This window comes from Salvelinus sp. IW2-2015, linkage group LG8 (assembly GCF_002910315.2).
Source record: "Salvelinus sp. IW2-2015 linkage group LG8, ASM291031v2, whole genome shotgun sequence".
In the NCBI taxonomy this organism is placed as follows: Eukaryota; Metazoa; Chordata; class Actinopteri; order Salmoniformes; family Salmonidae; genus Salvelinus; species Salvelinus sp. IW2-2015.
In genome coordinates this window covers 14084637-14101481 of record NC_036848.1, presented here as the reverse complement: position 1 = coordinate 14101481, position 16845 = coordinate 14084637, and the positions used below count along the sequence as shown (strand labels likewise).

Genomic DNA, 16845 nt, shown 5'->3' with positions numbered 1-16845 from the left:
CAAGTACATCAAGAACGTGGAGGAGGCCGTAGGAGGGCAAACAACTCAGCAGCAGGACCGCTACCTCCACCTAGAACCTCCTCATCCGTCAGTAGAGGATACCTAGTTATTCTTTAAAAGTGCCTTCCTCACCATCTTAAATAAGCATGCCCCATTCAATTTTTTTTAACAAGGAACAGATATAGCCCTTGGTTCTCTCCAGACCTGACTGCCCTTGACCAGCACAAAAACAATCCTGTGGCGTTCTGCATTAGATCGAATAGCCCCGTGATATGCAACTTTTCAGGGAAGTTAGGAACCAATATTCACAGACAGTTAGGAGAGCTAAGGATAGCTTTTTCAAACAGAAATTTGCATCCTGTAGCACAGACTGAAAAATGTTCTGGGACACTGTAAAGTCCATGGAAAATAAGAGCACCTCCTCCAAGCTGCCCACTGCACTGAGGCTAGGAAACACTGTCACCACCGATAAATCCACTCTAACTGAGAATTTCAATAAGCATTTTCTACGGCTGGCCATGCTTTCCACCTGGCTACCCTACCGTCCCAACAGCCCTGCACCCCCCACAGCAACTCACCCAAGCCTCCCCCATATCCAGATAGCTGATGTTCTGAAAGATCTGCAAAATCTGGACCCCTACAAATCAGCCGGCTAGACAATCTGAACCCTCTTTTTCTAAAAGTATCTGCTGAAATTGTTGCAACCTCTATTACTAGCCTGTTCAACCTCTCTTTCGTATAGTCTGAGATTCGCAAAGATTGGAAAGCTGCTGCGGTCATCCCCTCTTCAAAGGGGAGACACTCTTTGCCCTCAGCACCATGACCAGCTCATAAAGGTGATCTGCTGTGCACTCAGTTATGTTATAATTGATGTCATAATTGATGTCAATGTTTGTAATATGATGATTTTGTCTCTCTTCCAGATCTACAACCTCTCACAGAACATTCAGGAAGATGATCTGCAGCAGTTGCAGGTCAGTCTTCCTCAGCAGCAGCATGTGTGCCTGGCTAAAGCGACACTCTGGCTGACCCCAGTCTGTGGAGGCGCTTTGATGTTGTTGGCATGATGCGTCGATTATGAAGGACTACTTTTACAGTGGTTGGTTCTTTGTCTCTCTCGCTGAAACCCACACACGAGCGCTAAACAACCTTTAACATTGGACAACAGGGAATCCATACCAACAGTGTGTGCCTTGTGTTATCAAATTATATTTGTCACATACACATGTTTAGCAGATGCTATTGCAGGTGTAGCGAAATGATTGTGAGTATTTAGAGCGAAATGATTTGAGTATTTAGGAGCTCGAAGCAGAGCTGCCCTATCTGTTGCCGCCATCTTGCTGTGTGGTCTGGTGTTGGCCAGGCTAGCAACATGTTCCACAACCTGAGAGCATGGCTCCCCAGGACACGGAAATTATGGAATTTTAAACACAAGCTTTCAAAGTCAGGGAATTCAGAACATACCTGACCCAAACTGCTACAGACCTATATCTATCCTATTACCCTGCTTTCTAAGGTCTTCGAAAGCCAAGTTAACAAACAGATTACCAACCATTTAGAATCCCACCGTACCTTCTCCGCTATGCAATCTGGTTCAGAGCTGGTCATGGGTGCACCTCAGCCATCATAACCCGCCATCGATAAGAGACATTACTGTGCAGCCGTATTCTCGACCTGGCCAAGGCTTTTGACTCTGTCAATCACCACACACCACATTCTTATTGGCAGACTCAACAGACTTGGTTTCTCAAATTACCTGGTTCACCAACTACTTCTCTGATAGATTTCAGTGTGTCAAATCAGAGAGCCTGTTGTCCGGACCTCTGGCAGTCTAGGGTTCAATTCTCGGGCCGACTCTCTTCTCTGTATACATCAATGATGTCGCTCTTGCTGCTGGTGATTCTCTGATCCACCTCTACGCAGACGACACCATTCTGTATACTTCTGGCTCTTCTTTGGACACTGTGTTAACTAAACTCCAGACGAGCTTCAATGCCATACAACTCTCCTTCCGTGGCCTACAACTGCTCTTAAATGCAAGTAAAACTAAATGCATGCTCTTCAACCGATCGCTGCCCGCACCTGCCCGCTCGTACAGCATCACTACTCTGGACGGCTCTGACTTAGAATATGTGGACAAGTACAAACACCTAGGTGTCTGGTTAGACTGTAAACTCTCCTTCCAGACTRWCATTAAGCATCTCCAATCCAAAATTAAATCTAGAATCGGCTTCTTATTTCGCAACAAAGCCTCCTTCACTCATGCTGCCCTCCTTCACTCAACATACCCTCGTAAAACTGACAATCTTACCGATCCTCGACTTCGGCGATGTCATTTACAAAATAGCCTCCAACACTCTACTCAACAAATTGGATGCAGTCTATCACAGTGCCATCCGTTTTGTCACCAAAGCACCATATACTACCCACCATTGTGACCTGTCCACTCTCGTTGGCTGGCCCTCYCTTCATACTCATCGCCAAACCCACTGGCTCCAGGTCATCCAGGTCATCGTCTTTGCTAGGTAAATCCCTGCCTTATCTCAGCTCACTGGTCACCATAGCAGCACCTGTCAGCTGTCAGAGCAGCTCACTGATTATTGCACCTGTACATAGCCCATCTGTAAATAGCCCATCCAACTACCTCATCCCCATAATGTATTTATTAATTAATTTATCTTGCTCCTTTGCACCCCAGTATCTCTACTTGCACATCTACCATTCCAGTGTTTAATTGCTATATTGTAATTACTTCGCCACCATGGCCTATTTATTGCCTTACCTCCCTTATCTTACCTCATTTGCACACTGTATATGTATACTTTTTTTTCTACTGTATGTTTGTTTATTCCATGTGTAACTCTGTGTTGATGTATGTGTCAAACTGCTTTGCTTTATCTTGGCCAGTTGTAAATGACAACTTGTTCTCAACTAGACTACCTGGTTAAATAAAGGTTAAATAAATTTAAAAAAATACCTAAAGGGGGAAAAGTCAACCAGGCCAATATCAACTAACATTAAACCTACTCTAGCTAGAGACTATATCAATCTTACACCTTGCTAGACATTTTCAAATCATAATAAAATGACTGTCATCAAAACACCATTTAAGTGTTACAGGCAACATAGCCAACAGCAATGACAGGTGTTCTAAAGATGTGGTGCCAAAAAAGCAAATTAAGTGACATGCCATGATTTTCTCTACCATGACAGTCAGACAGGCACAGACTTAGTAACATAKGGAATGCATGACTGAAAACAGGTTTTCAACTGTGTAATTAGTTAACGTTACCTAGAAATAAAAGGCACAGCAACAGAATTCACTATTTTTACAGACAACCGTGTAGCCCTATCATACCATAGCAAGTTGGAGCATTAGTTATAATTATAATAGCAATCCTTTTTCTATCTAGTACACAGGGCACACTACAATATTTCAGATAGCTGTTAGGATAAAGTAATTTCAGTGTACCGCACGCTGAACTTAACTAGCTAACGTTACAGTGCGCTTGTTAGCTAGCTAAGCTTTCTAAGCTTACATAATTTATTTTCTAACTATTTTAAACGACGGTTTACTGTTCACCAAATAGTCGTAAATTATTAGATAAAGCACTGTTTTACCTTTGGTATCCCGAATGAGGAATTCACAGGCACAAGCAAAGAGTCAGAAAATTAACAATACTGCTGTCATGAAAACTTTTTCAAACTACGAATTCATTCACTTCCGCGTCCGCAGTCGAATTGACCTGTAGGGCTTGTAGTTTTGTCAATGCCATTATGCCTTGAAGTTATAAAACTACATTTACAAAGATCCTTCGGGCGGTCATGCTTACCCTTGTGCTGATGGCTAATGTAGATTTTAATGGAGGGCTACTAATGCGGAATCTACAGAATGTGCTAAACCCATTTATGTCCATAACGGACATGAATGGGTTTAGCACATTATAATTTCATTTTGTACACTTGCTTTCTAAACTTACTGACAGACAAATCAAAATATACACTACCGGTCAAAAGTTTTAGAACACCTATTCATTCCAGGGTTTGTCTTTATTTTTTCTATTTTCTACATTGTAGAATAATAGTTAAMACATCAAATCTATGAAATAACACATATGGAATCATGTAGTAACCAAAGAAGTGCTAAACAAATCAAAAACMATTTTATATTTGAGACTCTTCAAATAGCCACCCTTTGCCTTGATGACAGCTTTGCACACTCTTGGCATTCTCTCAACCAGCTTCACGAGGTAGTCACCTGAAATGCATTTCAATTAACAGGTGTAACTTGTTAAAAGTTAATTTGTGGGATTTCTTTCCTTCTTAAATTAATGCGTTTGAGCCAATCGGTTGTGTTGTTACAAGGTAGATGTGGTATACAGAAGATAGCCCTGTTTGGTAAWAGACCAAGTCCATATTATGGCAAGAAAAGCTCAAATAAGCAAAGAGAAACGACAGTCCATCATTACTTTAAGACATGAAGGTCAGTCAATACGGAAAATGTCAAGAACTTTGAAAAAAACATCAAGCGCTATGATGAAACTAGCTCTCATGAGGACCGCCACAGGAATGGAAGACCCAGAGTTACCTCTGCRTCACAGGATAAGTTCATTAGAGTTACCAGCCTCAGAAATTGCAGCCCAAATAAATGCTTCACAGAGTTCAAGTAACAGACACATCTCAACATCAACTGTTCAGAGGAGACTGTGTTGCAAAGAAACCACTACTGAAGGACACCAATAAGAAGACTTGCTTGGGCCAAGGAACACGAGCAATGGACATTTGACCGGTGGAAATTTGTCCTTTAGTCTGGAGTCCAAATTGGAGATTTTTGGTTCCAGCCTCCGTGTCTTTGTGAAACACAGTGTGGGTGAAAGGATGATCTCCGCATGTGTGGTTCCCACCGTAAAGCATGGAGGAGGTGTTATGGTGTGGGGGTGCTTTGCTGGTGACACTGTCTGTGATTTATTTACGATTCAAGGCACTTGACCAGCATGGCTACCACAGCATTCTGCAGCAATATGCCATCCCATCTGGTTTGCGCTTAGTGGGACTATCATTTGTTTTTCATTAGGGAAATGACCAAACACACCTCCAGGCCATGTAAGGGTTATTTTACCAAGGAGCGTGATGGAGTGCTGCATCAGATGACCWGGCCTCCACAATCCCCCGACCTCAAACAAATTGAGCTGGTTTGGAATGAGTTGGACTGCAGAGGGAAGGAAAAGCAGCCAACAAGTGCTCAGCATATGTGGGAACTCCTTCAAGACTGTTGGAAAAACATTCCAGGTGAAGCTGGTTGAGAGAATGCAAAGTGTGCAAAGCTATCAAGGCAAAGGGTAGCTGATTGAAAAATCTCAAATATAAAATAGATTTTGATTTGTTTAACACTTTTTTGGTTACTACATGATTCCATGTGTTATTTCATAGTGTTGTCTTCACTAAGTCTAGAATGTAGAAAATAGTAAAAATAAAGAAAAATCCTGGAATGAGTTGGTGTTCTAAAACTTTTGACCGGTAGTGTAAATAAATAAAWAWATWWTTTTTTTTACATAGGGCAAAACATTTGTCTACAATGTGAATTGTTATTGTAGTATAGTCAGTCTTTGGAGCTAATGGGGATCCGATTAAAATACTTAATACACCTCCAAAATCTACAGATGACCTGGATTATTGATTTTATCAAGTACATTTTGTGTTTTGGCTTTTGACATAATCCCTAGATGGGTACCCAAATACAAATGTTAATTTATTTTGTCAGTTCCCCCCACTAGATGTCGTCTGCCCATTGAATCATGTCATTGTCTGAGTATGAAAAAGGTGTACATGATAAAATGTTTTGGGACACATGAAAATATTACCAGTCCCTATATTTTAAAAGAGTTTTGTGCTTTATTGTTAAGTTGAGAAGTGAAAAATAGATGGAATGAGAAGTCTAAGGTTTCTTTCTAAACAAACAAATCAGACAGCCTATAAAATATATTCTCCGCAAGAACACGTGTTTAATAAATGCTGCCCCTGGTAAAGAGATTATAAAATCTAAAACATTAAAAAAATATGTTAATCATTAACAGACAAAGATTCAGGAGGATTAAACATAACTTTCTTTGTCCCCTGAATCTGAGAGTGGATTAACTGGCAGTAGATTTCTCATGTAATCATTCATCGGAAGTATTCCATCAAAATACAGAGGTCTTGATTCTTCGTATCATCATATCGGTACAGCATCAATCTTTTTCCTCCCTCATTTGTACCAAAAGCATATGCCAAGGTTTGGTTTATGTAAATTAATGTGGTGAGTGGCTTAATGTGTTTCAGTGCATCAGGTAGGGTGGCTTGGATTTGCAATCATAGCTATATCACTTCATGACAGCAAATCAAATCTCAGGCAGTGTCAACACACAGCAGCGAATTGTCAATTTCTATCACTCAGGTTGCACATAATCTCCTTGCATCACAGTGTAGGCCAGTCTATTGGTCAATTTGTTTAGACCCCACTGCATGTCATTATCTGTAGATCAGTCTAATGTCCACCCCCTGCCAGGTCCAGAAGTGACCCAGCAGCCTCTTGGGCCTCAGCATCCAGCTGCAGGATCTCTACAGTCTCCAGATCCAGTTCAGTGTCCCCGGGCAGGACCAGATACTGGTACTGATGATACTGGTAGTAATGGAACTCTATGTAGCCACTGTCTGACAGGGGGTCTTTCTCCATCTCCTCACCAACCTCTTCCTCATATTCCACTGCCTCCATATTGACAAGCTCCTCATGGTCAGGGGTCAGAGGGCAAGGTGGATTTGAGGAGAGAGGTGTGTTGTCTGAGGTCAAGGCTGAGGGGGAGGAGAGGAGAAGGGTTTGAGAAAGGGAATCTGTGTGACAAGAGACCAAAATTCGTTTTTGTACTGTACATTGAAAAATGTGGCATGTCAACATCCATTATAGGTATCAGCATACATTGTTGATGTGCAATCGTTTTATAATAGTGTCCTATACAGTAGAGTAGAGAAATTGATGTAAAAGCTTTAAAAGAGATAGAAAAGCCATGCATTACAGTGCATACCATGTAAACGATCCCTCTCTGAGTGGAATGTAGGGAGTTACTGCACTAAAAGAGAGAGTGACAAATGGCGGAGCCATCGTGTTGCTGTGGCTATAGGTTGCCAAGGTAATAGAAGGTTGTTGCCAAGACAACAGCACACAAACCCACCAACCATGCAACATGCGGAGTAAAGAGGTAGCAAAAAATTCAGCAGGAGAATTAAGGTGTAAAAGATAGATCAGTTGTTCCTCAATTAAACTATGACTAAACATTACGAGGGAACCGACATCTTCAAAAATACATTTGTGAGAGGTACTACAATACTGTGAGGCTTTATAGTTTGCCCACAAACTTTAGTGTGGGTATCAAGATCTAGGAGGCTGACATGCTTAGTGATAGAGGGCTAACCTGAGATCGCCACAGTGTCGCACACCATAGATACTCCATAATCAGCTCCCTCCAACCTGCACAGGACAGAGAGGGAAGACAAATACAGTTAGTCGGACGACTGGTAAGGGCTGGGCTGTGATAAGCCTGCTATTGTAAGAGAAATCATTAACCGACATGCGTTAAACAACAAGAATTTAGGCAAAAAATATGGTGGTAGTCACAGAAGGATTTGTGAGATTTGGCACTGTGAACTAAACTGCAGTAAACTTTTTGTTCATACTCACAATGCAGGGTTGTTTAGTAAGTTGCTGTTAGTGCTGTGGTAATACTGGGTCTTCCTAAGCACCTCGAGAAGAGCGGATCGATATTCTGGACACACGCACCACAGTGAGCCCTTCCCCACCGACTGAAAAAACACATCATACGCAATCTTCAATATCACAAAACACCATTATTTCAAACAAAACGTAAGACTTAATGCAATTGGCACATTGAAGACGAGTGAACACATCTCACCTGGTTCTTGTCCCTGTGAATCCGACGGAAGCTCTTACTCAGAGACAGGTTGTGTCGAACAGAGTTTCTCCACCCCCCAGGTGCTGCTCTGTAGTAGGGGAAGCTGTTCAATATCCATTCATAGATACCCTTCACTGGGAGCCTCTTGTCTGGCGAGTATTCTATCGCCATGAAGATTAGACTGCTGAAGGAGTAAGGGGGCTTGAATGGGGAGGAAAGGTGGTGTTGGGTAGGTATGGGATCCTGGGGCTCCAGCTGGGGCAGTGGTGTTGTTTTGGGCAAGGGCTGCAGGGGAAGCAAATTGCCTCTTTGATGTAACCAGTTGAGGCAGGTCAAGTCATCTTGGTCAGATGTGGTTGGAGAGTTGAGGCAGTGTAAGTTTTGTCCGTCAAGGAACTGAGGGGGGGACAGGGAGTCTAAAAGAGGGGAGAGAGATTCAGTCTTGAGGTGAATGGAAACTGGGGCTGTGGGGGAAAGCCAAGTAGGGCATGGTGAGATCGAGAGAGGAGACAGAGGGAGTGAAACATGGACAGTGGAAGACGTCTGCAGAAGAGAGGAGAAAGGTGGGGACTGGTAGAGAGTGGTGGGATAAAGAAGAGATGTAGGAAGGGGTGGCAGTGTGTGAGTGTCACTCTCCATCTCTCTCCCAGCAGAAGACTTCTTATACACTCATTCAATAGATGATCTGTTGGGCAAAGCAGAGCAGTCAAACATTTCAAAGGCATAGCGAAAAATTTTGCTCAAGTTAACAGCAATGTATTTCCACAATTTGAAAAACGTAAGTAAACCCAATTTATAACAGCGTTGGTAGACCAGATCAGGTGGTCTTACTGAATTAATTAGTGGCTAAATGTTGTGAGCCAGTCTACTCTCTGCCCTGCACCAGGATCATTCAGTTGGTAAGAATATAAAAACATACATCAAGTTAAAGATTAAGAAATGTRTGAACAAAGTCCTCCTCCCCCTTTTTCTTCTGGTTTTGTATTAATGATTTCGCTAGCTATACTAGGAGATTCAAACAGCCACAGCAGCAAAAAGGCATTGCACAGGTGGATACATAAAATCTTCCTCAATAGAAAACTACTTTTATTTCTAAAGGGTAAATAAAGCAGACTGCTCATGAAGCCACATGGTGCTCAACAATGCTGCTSAATGTGCTCATACTTCGGAAAATGGCGGTAGAATATAAAGTTACATTTAGCACAATCAGTCAAGCAGTCTTTTGTTAAACTCCCCCTCAGGTGCTGACATAAATACTTAAAACACCGTAAAAGAAAACAATGCATTGCTTACCAATAAAGCAAAGTATTAGTTCAGGGTATATCGGTAAGTCTCGAGTTATGCAAAATATATTATTCAAAAGTAAAAAATATTGTCTGATATCCATACGAAGAATCGAAGTCGAATTCCTGCCCGTCTGCCTTCTATCCGTTTCAGTGTTCCCTTGGAAACCAAAAGGACGCTTTGCAGGTTGCGCGTCACCTGCGCGTTCCCGCATTAAAGATACAGTTCAGTATTTATTTTCCCAACACAAGGAGAGGACAAACCACTTTCCAGATATGATTGTCACAGCATTCCCAAATTCAAGGTCAAAGATGAACTGAGCAAGACATTTTTCCATTGAAACTTTACATTCAGTTAAAAAGACAGAGGCATGGTTAAAATTCAAAGCTAAATATGTTTATTTTTCTACAAAAAACATAACACTGATTGTTGTTCATGCTCTATAAAGTTTAGATACATAATAAAGGAGGGTTTAACAGGGAAGGATAAATGGGYAAGAGTGCACTGGTAGCACATCCTCAGAGTAGCTCCATCATTTTACATTTAGCCATACTGCAACATTTCTGGTAAGCCCAAATGGACAACATACACAGGAAACTAGAGGAAAACAGGAGTGTGGTGTGAAATGTTTCTCATATTTATATTCCAATTTCATGAATACAAAACCCTTCTTTCTCTATAAATAAGAGGGCCAAAAAGGACTCAGTTAGTAAAACACTCATGGTGAGAAAACATAAAAGCCTTCCATTTTGACAAGCGATGCGTCTTGCATACAAAAGTCTCACACTGTAGAGAAGTCAAAAAAAAATGTTCATTTAAAACTAACCCACAAGCTGAACACAAGATACAGCTCGATATCTATTATCCCCTTTTCTCTGGCAGATGAGCTGAAAGGCAGGTAACAGTGACACTCAGAAGAACCAAATTTGTAGAAAGTATCAGTTTTTTTTTTCTTAAGTTCGATACCAAAGGACCTCCGCATCAGACCCCATACCAGGTCACCTGACCAGATGTGAGGTGAGCCAGTAGATAATGATTGGCTGAAAGGCGGCGGTGGCCACGGTGATGTACAGGCGGAGTCTTGGTTTGGCACTCGCCCCGGCCCCCATGGAGTCATGGGAGAGAGACGACAGAATCTTCATTTTGAGAGCGCGGACCTGATGGGGCAATCAAAATGCTGTTTAGTCTTAAACAAAGTTTAAAGTAAAATAAACTAATTAAACCATGTCAACTTGCCTACTATAATGCATAACTAGGTACGAAAAATTCAGAATAATTCTTAACACACATTTCCTGAGTTCTAAAGTACTTACAATGAAAAACATAAGAGCACACGATGACCAGGCGAGAGCCACGAAGTAACCATCACTGCCAAACAGCAGACCACCCAGCACTGTGAAAATCATCCTAAAACAAAGAGGTATCACAGTACGGTATCACTCAGGGGTATCACAGTAATGTCTGCAAAATGTAACAACTTGAGGTAAAAAAYAAGAAGAAAAGTATCTCTTATAGAGTGTAAATAACATAAACCACGTTTCAATCTGAGTGAAGTCATACCGTATATAWAAAAWAWAWAAAAATCATGACAGCTGTGATAGAAACAGGAAGTTTCGGTAGAATTTTATAAATGCAGAGAATGTTCATTCGACATGGTGGTATCTTTTTGCATCTGTAAAATTAATTATGTGAGAAACGGCGGTGGAAACACCTTGATGCGCAAATATTGATATAACCGTCACATAAACTTGGATTCATACGATGATATGGTGGGTGGTCCTCCCACTATGACTCGGGAAACCATGCAGTCTTAGGCTACAGATGAAACCACTTATGATGAACTTCACAGGGTGGTGAAAGTGTACAGTGAGCTTGATGCTCATTTCCAATAAAATATTGAGGGTCTTATTCTGTTGACATGATGATCAATGCTTGCTACGGTTTGACCCCCCCACCCATAAAAAATATCTTGCTCTTATGCATAATAATCTCATAATATAGACTAACCTACCCGCGCTGTATCTGCCAGCTGTTGGCTAGAGAGCACGTAAGACCAGAGTAGGCAACGTTCGCTATTTAACGGAACCATGTGTGTGACAAAACCATCAGTAGAGTTGAAAATGTGATGGAAACACATTGAACTTTACATTTTTATTCGGTACATGAAAACTTGAGTGAAAAAGTACATTGTGTGCACACTACGTCATCGCGCACTGATTTMAATCCGCAACAAGTTCGTTTGGTGTAAACACACCACTGGTGGGAAAATTCACATATTTTCTTCATGCAGATTTTGGAATATTCACATGAAAATCCATCACCAATTGGATGGAAACCTAGCTATAAATCTAATGGAGCCCTTACCCCACATATTTGTATCCACTGTAGGCAATGAGGTCAAACGTGGATAGGTCAGAGTGAACAGTGAGAAGGTAGAGACTCAACAACATGACCAAGACCTCTATAACGACCCACACCAAAGCAGTGCTGGCACACAGACCAAGGACCTCTGGACTGAATCTGCCATTGAAGAAGAGAAAATAGTGATGAGGGGGGAGAACATTAGTTGGTTGATTCATAAACAAAACGAGACAAATAGTGTCACTTAAATMAATACATTGTATCTAACTCCAGAAATCATATATTTGCTTGGCTATGTTCGTACAGTTGTAAAGAAATAGTAGTTGATGTAACCTGTTCTGAATGCCAAGGGCCATCCCAGCAAGCAAAATGTAGGTGATGAAAGCCATTGCTGAAAAATAATACAGTAATAAATCAATTCATAGTCTGTCACTTCCATATTAAACATCTCACTGATATACCCTATCAATAAAACGTACTTACAAGGTATGTAAAGGTCGGGTGCATTCACGTCATGCCTGGGTGTGAGAGGAGTGTCTCTGTGGTAACGAACTTCCCAGTCCTATTGACATTACGACAAAATGTGAAATGTATTTACACAACATCATAGAGAAGCACAGACATATAGTTCTTACTGGATCTAACATTTAGCAGGGCACAGAATGTCTAACAATTTTTCCTAATCTGAGTAGGGTAATTTGTGCAAACGTATCATGCTTGTTAATATAAAGATTGATGAAGCACAAATGCATCGGTCCTTTTTACGCCTGCAACATTAGAGAAAATTCTCATCTTCTGTGTGACCACAACACACACACACACACACATCAACACACAGTGCTAGCAGGGTGATTAAAGAGTGATTATCTTGTTTGGAGGCCCGACTATCTGATATGTACAAGAACATGAGATGAAGGAGGAATGCCAAGACTGTCACCATGACCTTGACACACCAGTGTGTGCTACAGTGCTGTTGAGGATCATACTGTGTAGAACATCGTGTGCAAGAACGTGACATGGTGCGTTTGGTGTAATAAAATGACTTGATTACCTGGTGTGTGTATGGGAACATGAGGAGCAGAAGTTTCTTCATTACATATTTGCTGTCGACGGCAAAGAAATACTTCAGCTTGTTCACAGACACGTACCTGCTGATCTAAAGAGAGATTGCACAGGGTCATTTCTCTAACTGTCATGATAAGTGGAATCAAAGATGGTTAGCACAGTCTCATTATTTGCCGACCAGTGCCTATGCTTGTTTGAGGCTATACTTATCCGACATCGGAGCCTTAAATCAGCAGTCGGTTCTGATTGGGAAATCGTTGTTTGCGTCGAAAGATTTAAATCCAATTGGTAGATGCACCAGCTACTTCCAAATCAAAACATGGATGTCAATGTTTGCCCATACATGCGCCATTCTAATTTGTCTGTTTCTTGCCTGCGAGGCTGATTAGCTAGACAGGTGTGAAACAGACAGTTGTCCGCGCAAAGCGATTTGGAGGGGGTGGTAGCATCCAACAATTGGATTTAATTATTTATTGGGCACTGCTCAAAGATGCAAACAACGATTTCCTACTCAGAATCATCTACCAATTACGGATAAAGGCTCAGATATTGGAAAAGCGRCACCAAACAAGCACGGGTCAGCAAATAACTCGTTAAGTGGGTAAATGTTATACAGCTATTTATTTACTATTTAACTAGGCAAGTCAGTTAAGAACACATTCTTATTTACAATGACGGAACTACCCRGGCCAAACCCTAACCCAGGTGACGTTGGGCCAATTGTGTGCCGCCCTATGGGACTCCCAATCACGGCCGGTTGTGATACAGCCTGGAATCGAACCAGGGTCTGTAGTGACGCCTCTAGCACAGATGTAGTGCCTTTGACCGCTGCGCCACTCGGGAGCCAAGCTAGACAAGGGTTCGGACTGTAGTCTAGGAAATGGGCTAAGTCTCATACAGCCTCATCCAGGCTTCTAAGGAAGTAACTATGGAAGAGGTGAACAGTAGGCTCCCTCAGGCACAAACTGAGTCAAGTAATAGACGCAGACCAGCTCTATAGCTCATGTGGCTACCTCATGCACAGCTTTACCCTAACCATCCTATCTGGCTGAAGTCCATTAATAAAACCTCACCTGTGGATCGGAAAGGACCCACAGGTAAATGCAACACACCAGCAGCAACTCTAGTCTATTTAACTGTTCAGTTGCTGGAACGTGGCCATCACCCTAATGAAAATGAGACCAGTCTGTAGTGTGATTCTCTCACCTCCTTGTTGACAATATCCTTTCCCTGGTTGGCCAGGGAAGAGCCATATATCATGGCTGCACTGGCCATTGGGTCAGCAAACAGGTTGTTGACCCCAGCACCCCCTGGCCCTCCAGCTGGAGCCCCTCCCATGTTGTACCCAGGGGTGTAGAAACCCTGACTGTTCATTGGTGGCGCTGCCGAACTGGTATCGTCAAAGAGGAGAGGGTCCCCGGCGGGGGGAGCTGCACGGGCTCTTGGCTTTGCTACAGAGGGACAAATGGGAATGAGCATAGGGTAGTGTGTAAGATACGGAAGTGGGGGAGAGTAGGGTAGTGTGTAAGATTTGGCCAAAACAGCCAAATACTCCATCTAAACATGAATCYATTCTCAATTGAGGTACGGTTCTAGAAACATAAAACATCAAAATAATTTCACAAATTATACACTTACTGTACACTTAACACAGTTGCAGCCTACATAATTTCAGGGACAACACTGTGGCATCCGTCTTCACAAAAGTGTTCGGAGACGCAGTTAACTATTTAGCACAAAAAGTTAACGGTCTCCTGTGTTTTCTGTAAACTAGCGCTGTATGGAAATATGGCCATGTGGGAACCCCTAACCCAATTAAAAAGGTATGTAGTAATTTAACCTTTTTTATTTCGCGCTGACATGAAAGATATGTTCCTAATGTTTCCAAAAACGTAACACAAGCAATGTGCTTAAGTGTTTGGAGCAAGCATCGGGGCTCTTAACAAAAAACAGTATTTGTGCATCAGAGACCTCTCGAACAACGAGAAAGTTCAGATTCAAACTCCCATTCACCAGCTCTGCAAGCGTTATAATGTACATTATAATTTAGAACTTTTTTGGAAATACATACCAACCGTAGCAGAAGTAAATGAAGATAGTTACTTAGCAAAACTCCACATTTGGTTATCAAGTATTTTGACATTACAATGCTTGCAGAATTGGTGAAAGGGAGTTTGAGTCTGAGCTTTCTGTGCGTTAGAGGTCTAACATGCTGACCACACCGCTTGCATTACGTACGCGAGCATTGCAAAATAAATGTGCACATACATGTTATTCAATKATTTCATCCAAACTGCTCGCGAGCGTCTGCATAGCCAGGCGTTGCAAGTCCCACCTCCATCTCCTCAGTCGTTTTTAGGATCATATACCAACATGGGTGATTGAAAGATGAACTGAGGTCCACACTCCAGTCGGTGGTGGTAATGCATCTTAAAGTTGTTTGCCATATAAAGTCCAAAGAAGAAGACTGAAGGAGGAGAGATTACTAGAAACTAACTAGATTTACCTTTTAATCTGTGGACTAATTGTCAGAGTAGAGGACCTTGTGCATTTCAGGTAAAATAACAACCCAATATTTATATCCAAAGACAAATTAGCTAGCAACAACAAGCTAGCTAGCTAAATTGCCATGAATGTTTCATGCATTTCAACCTGTCCCCAAATTAATAWAGTTGGTTCAGAGTTCTTTTTGATATTTCAACRTGTGTGTCCTGATCACATCTGTTGTGGTTTGACAAAAATCAACATGCGCATGCCCAGTCTAGTCAGCATGTAATGCACAGATTCTGGTTCAGTTAGTCTATGAATGGGCTAGGGTGAAGTATGACAATTACATAACAGTTAAGGCAATTATGAGTGACAATATGAGTATCAAACCTGCAACTACAAACAATAGTCATGCGGGATGCAATGATAGACTCAGGCTTTGATCACATCGATAGCTTCATTGAGCAAAATAGTATGCAGCATAATATTTATTTAACCTTAATTTAGTCAGTTAAGAACACATTTTTATTTTACAATGATGTCCTACACCGGCCAAACCCTCCCCTCACCCGGACGACTCTGGGTCAATTGCGCGCTGCCCTATGGGACTCCAGATTACGGCTGGTTGTGATACAGCCCCGGATCGAACCTGGGTCTGTAGTGACGCCTCTAGCAATGAGATGCAGTGTCTTAGACCACTGCACCACTCGGGAGCCCTAATCTGGATATGTGTCCAACAAAAGCTCAATGCCTTGATCACACCAATAGTGTAGTTGTACAAAATACTAAACAACATCTGGTTGTGCGCAACAAAAGTTCAACATTCCCTTTCTGCTTCAATTTATGTCAAGCAGTCAAAGTATAAAGCTTGACGCATACTTTCGATTACACTTTTGGTGTGTTCGAAGAGTTATTGCACAAKATAGTATGCAGCATCATCTGGATATGTATGCAACAAAAAGTTCAACATTCACCTTCTACTACCATTTCTGTCAAGCAGTCTACGCATATAGTTTGACGCATACGTTCGATAAATCTAACGTATGCACCACACAGAACGTAAAACAAAGCAAACGCAGCGTTCCATTGGAAATGAATGTACTTCTGGTGTACCAAAACAGTCGGTGTGTRCGAAGCGTTACCTAACTCTAGCAAGCTACATTATTAGTTAGCTGTAGCAGATAGATAACATGTAGCTAGCTACTTACCACTTGCTCGGTAGCCATGATGTGGAAGGTCCATTGTAAACACCTGTTTAAAAATAGAAACACAATGTTTGGGTTTGATAACGTTCTGCAACGCAATTTTATACGCTGCTGGATCATCGCATCCAGAAGTTAGTTAGCTAGTTATGTTTCAATGTTGCTAACGTTAATTAGCAGTTTTTTCGTCGTTAACGTTACTCTTGGCTGCTAGTCTGGGGCTAGCTACCGAATGCTAACTGAAAAGCTGGTTAGGTTTTGCCACCATTTGTGTGAACACAATTGACAGTTAATCAAAACAGAATAACATATTTAAATGTACAAGAGTGTTTATAAAAAAAACATATCAATAACTCTATGACCTACTCATGGAATACAATATTCACTATTTAAAAAGCCAAACATTACATCTACCTACGTGTCCTATGGTGCTTCCTAGAACCCGCCTCTTTTACTTTACCTTAGCTATTAATGGTCGTCTTCTGTGCCTGCGTGGCAGCGTG

At 41.6% G+C, this 16845-nt stretch overlaps 3 protein-coding genes across 8 annotated transcripts in view; all 3 read right to left on the bottom strand.

The window, feature by feature from the left end:
* Nucleotides 1–3735, bottom strand: part of LOC111967466 (atlastin-3) — a 17260-nt gene extending 13525 nt beyond the window's left edge. The window contains exon 1 of the mRNA XM_023992507.2: nucleotides 3622–3735. The gene's annotated coding sequence lies outside the window, so the exon portion shown is untranslated. The remainder of the gene's footprint in view (nucleotides 1–3621) is intronic.
* Nucleotides 3736–5868: 2133 nt separating this feature from the next.
* LOC111967465 (forkhead box protein N2-like) lies at nucleotides 5869–9394 on the bottom strand. Of its 3 annotated transcripts, none has more exons than XM_070444753.1 (5): nucleotides 9237–9394; nucleotides 7944–8359; nucleotides 7712–7833; nucleotides 7446–7501; nucleotides 5869–6867 (listed from the first exon to the last, which is right to left on the bottom strand). In XM_070444753.1, the coding sequence occupies exons 1-5, from the start codon at nucleotides 9328–9330 to the stop codon at nucleotides 6524–6526; spliced, it is 1032 nt and encodes a 343-aa protein (XP_070300854.1). In that variant the 5' UTR covers nucleotides 9331–9394; the 3' UTR covers nucleotides 5869–6523. The 3 variants fall into 3 exon arrangements, with proteins under 3 accessions (XP_070300854.1, XP_070300853.1, XP_023848273.1); XM_070444752.1 differs by having other exon boundaries at nucleotides 7944–8628; nucleotides 9237–9385; XM_023992505.2 differs by having other exon boundaries at nucleotides 5869–6828; nucleotides 7944–8628; nucleotides 9237–9385.
* Nucleotides 9395–9601: 207 nt separating this feature from the next.
* Nucleotides 9602–16845, bottom strand: LOC111967464 (protein YIF1A). Of its 4 annotated transcripts, none has more exons than XM_023992503.2 (9): nucleotides 16803–16845; nucleotides 16349–16391; nucleotides 13860–14104; nucleotides 12640–12744; nucleotides 12072–12150; nucleotides 11922–11979; nucleotides 11592–11747; nucleotides 10541–10634; nucleotides 9602–10384 (listed from the first exon to the last, which is right to left on the bottom strand). In XM_023992503.2, exons 2-9 carry the CDS (start codon nucleotides 16380–16382, stop codon nucleotides 10226–10228), a joined length of 930 nt encoding a protein of 309 aa, XP_023848271.1. In that variant the 5' UTR covers nucleotides 16383–16391; nucleotides 16803–16845; the 3' UTR covers nucleotides 9602–10225. The 4 variants fall into 4 exon arrangements, with proteins under 4 accessions (XP_023848271.1, XP_023848270.1, XP_023848269.1 ...); XM_023992502.1 differs by having other exon boundaries at nucleotides 16761–16808; XM_023992501.1 differs by having other exon boundaries at nucleotides 16757–16804.

What these genes read in the sequence shown, in the direction of transcription:
- LOC111967464 (XM_023992503.2), bottom strand. Translation starts at nt 16,382, where the DNA reads ATGGACCTTCCACATCATGGCTACCGAGCAAGTG. An exon ending in AGGATATTGTCAACAAGGAG is followed by an intron (nt 12,745 to 13,859) that starts GTGAGAGAATCA and finishes ATCTCTCTTTAG; the next exon opens with ATCAGCAGGTACGTGTCTGT. An exon ending in AGTGGATACAAATATGTGGG is followed by an intron (nt 10,635 to 11,591) that starts GTAAGGGCTCCA and finishes TCTTTGTTTTAG; the next exon opens with GATGATTTTCACAGTGCTGG.
- LOC111967465 (XM_070444752.1), bottom strand. Translation starts at nt 8,582, where the DNA reads ATGGAGAGTGACACTCACACACTGCCACCCCTTCCTACATCTCTTCTT. An exon ending in TTCACAGGGACAAGAACCAG is followed by an intron (nt 7,834 to 7,943) that starts GTGAGATGTGTT and finishes GTGTTTTTTCAG; the next exon opens with TCGGTGGGGAAGGGCTCACT. An exon ending in TTACTAAACAACCCTGCATT is followed by an intron (nt 7,502 to 7,711) that starts GTGAGTATGAAC and finishes TGTCCTGTGCAG; the next exon opens with GTTGGAGGGAGCTGATTATG.